Consider the following 6000-nt stretch of genomic DNA (forward strand, 5'->3'; position numbering starts at 1 on the left):
TTTTTGCTCTTTGTATTAAGTAGGTAATTCATATGCATGTTGTGGCTACTTTGCACCAGACAGTGTTAATCTCATTTCATGCTTATGCATTCTGATCCCTTGAAGTTAGAAATTCTGATGAGGTGAATATGTTATTGGAAATTGGAACGGCCTCCTGAACAAAGTATATATTTCCAGATACTTGCCTGTATCTATCAGCAAAATTAAACTAGCCATATAAACTTAGTGTATGACAAAATAGTAACTCTTCACTAGAAAGAACTGATATCAGCCATGAATTAGCTAAAGCTCAATAAGGATGGATCACATAATTACTTACAGTATTTGAAACATGATACATTATATTTTCAATCAGATTCAATGTTGGACTACAGCTGAGTTAATATCTATCAGAGATTCAGGGTAATGATTTCCTTATGCTTATCAATCGCCCTGATCGATTTAGGCAAAGGACCTCAAATAGGAAGTTGATGTTGAACCTCCAAAAGACATGTTGAGAAAACCTAAAGAGCATTAATATTATAATTTGGGAGCACGAAGACCAAAGGTTTAATTATTTGATCGGTCTTTTGAACTATTGGGCATGGAGAAATCTTATTTTGGGATCAATTTTTTTGTATTCCCCTGCCTAATCTTTTGATGGCTATATATATGCTCTAATTGTGTGTTTTTATTTTTGTAAGCCTATTAGCTCAACTGGCCGAGCACCATTAAACTTGCGCGGAGATGTAGGTTCAAATCTTACATAAGCTATTGGTTTCATTATGAAAAATAAATCGGCATTTTGGGGTAACTTTTACCAATTTGGACTGACTTTATAAGTCATTTCTCTGTATATCAAACCAAAACGCAACCCAAAACTCCAAAAGTATGTAGGCTTATACGGGACTTGAACCCACACTATGTACATATATAAATGCACATTGCTCTACCATTTGAGCTAATAGCCTTATTGTTCAAATATTTACATATTGGGTAAACTGGTATAAAACCTTTCTTAACTTTTATTACACAAGAACCAACTTTTATATTGATATTCTTAACTTTTACGAAGTATATATATTGATATTCCTAATTTTTTACTTCAGTGAAACTTCAGAAGTTAAAGTTAGTCTTTTGCGTAAAAAAGAGAGTAAAAATTAGCCTTTTTATATTAGAAGTTAGCATTCATGCGGTAAAAGTTAGGTAAACTGATATGGGACCACCATATTTGACACGATGAAGCACATCCGACCTGATGTCTCCACCGTAAGTTTTGGACTGGCAGCAAGGTGACTCTTAATACTTTCTTGATTATTTTGGATCTCTTGTTCCTTTGCTTTTATACTCATGATTCATCATCATCGTGATTCCATTTCTATGTTTTCAAACTGGTGCATATAATAAGAATTTTGAAAGAGGAGGTTGCATTTATTATCCTGTGATTCTAACATGATAACTAATCGAAGAACACAAAAAAGAAGGAAGTTGACCTTGATTATGGAGCGGAATCAATGAAGAACAATTGCAGAGAAAATAGCAGCCAAAAATCGCAGCAAACGATTGAAGAAAGTAGCAGGCAAAATCGCTAGAGAGAAGGAGAGAAAGAGGACAGAGAAAGAGTACACAGATAATGACGAGAGAAGAGAGAAAAAATGTGAGTCCAGCCCAAAGTAAGGAAAGCTTGTTAGTTAGGCTTGGTGTACAGTAAATTACTGTACACCCCTTACAGGCCCGACTATAGGGCAGTCCAACCGGACATACAAGCCCCCAATCTTAATATAATCATAATAGTTATGAGTTTTACGTTTAATAATTTTATTTTTTCCCTATAAATCACGAGTATTTAAGACCTCATTTTTATACTAAAACCGGACCTCCAAATAGTCGAGACGGCCATGGCCCCTTGTTTTCCTTAATAATTTTATTTTTTCCCTATAAATCACGAGTATTTAAGACCTCATTTTTATACTAAAACCGGACCTCCAAATAGTCGAGACGGCCCTGGCCCCTTATAAACAAGATTTTGTGTCATCTAATCACTTTCACTCGACTCCTACAACTTCCAACTTCCAACTTCCAACTTCCAACCTCTCTAATCCACTATTATTACGGAGTACTACTACACAAGTAGACATAAATATACATATATAGAGACCTAGAACTTTGCTAAAGAAAACTAAATTCCCCAACTTTAATTTCCTATAATTAAAGCAAACTAGTTTATTTCCCTCCATTTCAACCTTTTCTTCTTTCTTCTTTCTTCTTTCTTCATTTGCATTTGTTTTTTTGACCAAGACCAAGACCAAGACCAAGACCATGACCACTGAATCTGTTTCTCTTTCGTCGCAACCGCCGACCGTGGTTGTGAGCCCTTGCGCTGCCTGTAAGATCCTACGGCGACGATGCGCTGACAAATGTGTATTGGCACCTTACTTTCCGCCTACTGAGCCACTCAAGTTCACTATTGCTCACCGGGTTTTTGGGGCTAGCAATATTATTAAATTCCTCCAGGTAATATATGCTCTTTACATCCTTTTCCATCTAAACCCCTTTCTACTATCTGCTTCTATTTCCCTCTACTTCTGCATTTTATACCCACTAACACAGTTTTTTTGCTTAAATTACCTCATATATATTCACTTACATATACTAACCATTAACAAACAAAATATTCATTTCAAATTATTTAATGTGGCGTAAACAGTAAACTATAAGGTGATCAATCTTTTTATTGTTTTTTTATTGAATTGGTTCTATGACATGGTATTGGAGCCAGCGTGACGCAAAGGTCACGGGTTCAAATCTCATCCACCCCTTCTTTGAAAGTGGAATATTTTAAGGGCTTTCAGGGCGTGATAGAGTATAAAACTAAATTTGGGCTTCAACCGCTCAGGGTTGAGTTGGTCCTCTTACACATCTATATACAACACTTTTTTTTGTTATTTGAATTGAAAATCAGCCATATCAGTTGAATTAACTCATGGTTGAGTTGATCCTCTGACACATCTATATACTAACACTTTTTTTTTGTTATTTGAATTGAAAATCAACCATATCAGTTAATAATTCAATATCCACTTAGAAATAAATTAACTAAACATTTTAAAAAATTAATAAAGTCGTGATTTGCACAAGAGCTAATTAATTACCCCGTATATTTGTGTTTGACAATTTGGAGGGAATTGAGAGGGGTTGTGTGAATGCAGAAAGGAGCAAATAAAATAAAAGCATGCAATGGTCCTAAAGTGCAATACAACTAATCATTCTACCACCTCATACAATAAGGTTTTAGCTTGGTGATTAAGGTAATTGAGAGTTTATGTACAATTGATCTCAGTTCCAATCCTCCCATTTCAATTTAGATTGCTCTTTGACTCATTTGCTAAAAAAATAACTAAGATAAAAGTGTTACCCCTAAAAAAAAAAGATAAAGGTGGTCACTTAAATTACTAAAATCCCCATAGTGATATAATGGTAGATAGACATAGTAGATGGCATAATACCTTAGGATGTTTAGATTGACAAACCACCTACCAAAGTTTCATATTTTTCTTCTTTTGTTACAAGTGTTAGTTACTAAGCGAAACATCTCAATGATTTCTTGTCTGTTAACTGCATCATTTTGCTTTAACAACCACTTAGCTTTTTTACCTTTAACTTTTCTTATCCTTAGTCTTTTCTACACCAGTAAACATGGATGACCAAGGGTATATGTGTGGCGCAATTGGATCAAGGACCCTTGTGCAATACGTTTAGTTGTTTACGGTTTACCTGAAGAATGAAAGTCTATCCATTTAATTTAAAAAATACATGGCCTTGTTTTGGATAGGAGTTGTTAGTTGTTTATATTAGTTAGTTTGACTAGCTCGTTAAATTAGTCAAACCTCTAATTCACCTCAAAAAACTAGTTTTTGAATCTTAATTCTGTTGAACTTTGCATGGGTCAATGTTTGCTTTTTCCTATTAATCATCTAATGCTAGTACTAGCTTATTTCTGAAAATGATGTTAAACCTAAACATCCAAATCCATCATATTATTTTCACAGATTATATATATGTTTTGCCCTTTTACTAGGGAATCTAGTTTGACACTTTGACCATACGTAATTGCAATTGCATTAGTTGTGGTAGCAAAAGTAAGAGTATGATTGTATGAAATAATAAATAAATTAATGTTTGGGTTTGAAACATTGGTTAATGAAATTGGAAAACGTACATACATCAGGAGCTCCCGGAATCGCAAAGGGCGGATGCAGTGAGCAGCATGGTGTACGAAGCGAATGCACGAATAAGAGATCCTGTTTATGGATGTGCAGGAAGTATTTGTCAGCTTCAAAAACAAGTGAATGACCTCCAAGCACAGTTAGCTAAGGCTCAAGCTGACCTTCTGAATATTAAGTGTCAGCAAACTAATCTCTTAGCTTTAATCTGTATGGAAATGGCTCACCAAAATGATGAATATATAATGTAATGGCATCTCTATTATATACGTAGTACTCCGTAACTGAATAGGTGAGGTGAGGTTATTTTAGTGAATTCACTTTTAGTGTCCTCCTTAGATTACTAAAATATCCTCACACTTATAGAATAAATAATATAGTGACAACATACCCCCATATGAAAAGGTCAAACAAACATTTTAATCAATTTAGCCCCTTCTATAAATTCGTACCCTTTTAATCAATATGTTTATATGCGTTCGGCTCTATCTAACTTATATGTTTATAATATTCGCGCGCATCGTATTTATATTATATTTTTTATATGTTATTTCAGATTTAAATGTAATAACACAAACGATTTCTTATATTCGTACGCATCGCGTGCATATAAGACTAGTAATTATATAGCTCAAGAATATATATATATATATATATACGTCTATTTATTAAGTACTCCGTAGTAAACTAATGAATTAAGCAAATTAGCTTTAATTTGGGTCACGTCATCTTTATATTTTGTATGAAAAAAATTAGGTGATATGATCATATAGACATGCATAATGTAATGGCATAATTATATAGCTCCAAGTAGAAATCAAAAGACATACTTTCTTTATAAAATCATTCAATCTAAAGCTACTTTGCCTTTTTGGTTACCTAATATCACTAACTAATGGTGATAGATTGTCACTCTTATGAGTCGCAATCGATGACTATCTTCTTTCAAAAATATATTCCCTTCGTCCCTTTTTATCTTTACGTTTGATATCATACATACATGCGATGTAATAATTATTTATTGTGGATAAAAATTCCTTTATTTTTCTTTCAAATATATACTTCATCGTCTCAATTTAATCCCCGTAAATTTATAAATTTTATTAATATATTTTAACGTATAGTTATTTATATTTTAAATAGAATTTACGAATTTTAGTAATAAATATATAATTAACGTTTATTTATTTTATTTAATTACATTTTAAGTATTTTAACGGTTTATGAAATCAAAAATAATTTTAGAATTTTACATTGAAAAGAATTCGAATTACGAAAATACGTTCGATTGAATTTGGAAAAGCAATCATAACCGTTTCGAGTTCAAACAAACAATATCCTAGTTCTAGCCCAAATTGTAAAGGCCCAAATAAATAAACTCATAATTTCACCCTTGTTACAATTTCACGTGAAATCCTCAAAACACCAAAACCTTCCCTCCTCCTTCACTTTCACGTAAAACAAGAACCCATACCCTACCTCCATTGCTGCGGCTGCCCAGCCGCCACCACCGCCGGCTCCTCTCTTCCGTCGTCCCTCTCTGCCTCCGTACCGCCGGTAACCTTCTCCTCCTCCTCTTGTTCTTCCTTTATCTTTTTGTTTTATCTCTCCCCTTCACTCTTGATTCTGTCTGTAGCGCATGTTAGGTTATGATACTTATGACAATTCATAAATCATGCGGAAAAACCATTTAGCCAGGAATACATATTATTTACACATAATCATATAGCATAGTTTAGATGCATACTCTTTGTTGCGTGCCTTCCCTAGCTGCGCCCGAACCGAACAAGAACAAGTC

The 6000-nt window shown here is 33.8% G+C and overlaps 2 protein-coding genes across 3 annotated transcripts in view; one reads left to right on the forward strand and one right to left on the reverse strand.

The window, feature by feature from the left end:
* The window catches only part of LOC110777028 (uncharacterized), a 23465-nt gene extending 19240 nt beyond the window's left edge, over window positions 1-4225 (reverse strand). Inside the window, exon 1 of one of the 2 annotated variants that reach the window (XM_056837271.1) lies at window positions 4203-4225. The gene's annotated coding sequence lies outside the window, so the exon portion shown is untranslated. Of the gene's footprint in view, window positions 1-4198 lie in introns of both variants that reach the window. The other variant, XM_056837270.1, reaches the window with a different exon arrangement.
* On the forward strand, window positions 1984-4757 carry LOC110777030 (LOB domain-containing protein 1). Its single transcript, XM_021981624.2, has 2 exons — window positions 1984-2493; window positions 4208-4757. The coding sequence occupies exons 1-2, from the start codon at window positions 2299-2301 to the stop codon at window positions 4451-4453; spliced, it is 441 nt and encodes a 146-aa protein (XP_021837316.1). The 5' UTR covers window positions 1984-2298; the 3' UTR covers window positions 4454-4757.
* Window positions 4758-6000: the final 1243 nt, after the last annotated feature.

The sequence above is a fragment of the Spinacia oleracea genome, chromosome 2 (assembly GCF_020520425.1).
Source record: "Spinacia oleracea cultivar Varoflay chromosome 2, BTI_SOV_V1, whole genome shotgun sequence".
In the NCBI taxonomy this organism is placed as follows: domain Eukaryota; kingdom Viridiplantae; phylum Streptophyta; class Magnoliopsida; order Caryophyllales; family Amaranthaceae; genus Spinacia; species Spinacia oleracea.

Coding starts and splice junctions, on each gene's coding strand:
- LOC110777030 (XM_021981624.2), top strand. CDS start 2,299: ATGACCACTGAATCTGTTTCTCTTTCGTCGCAACCGCCGACCGTGGTT. Junction 2,494..4,207: donor ATATTATTAAATTCCTCCAG/GTAATATATGCT, acceptor TACATACATCAG/GAGCTCCCGGAATCGCAAAG.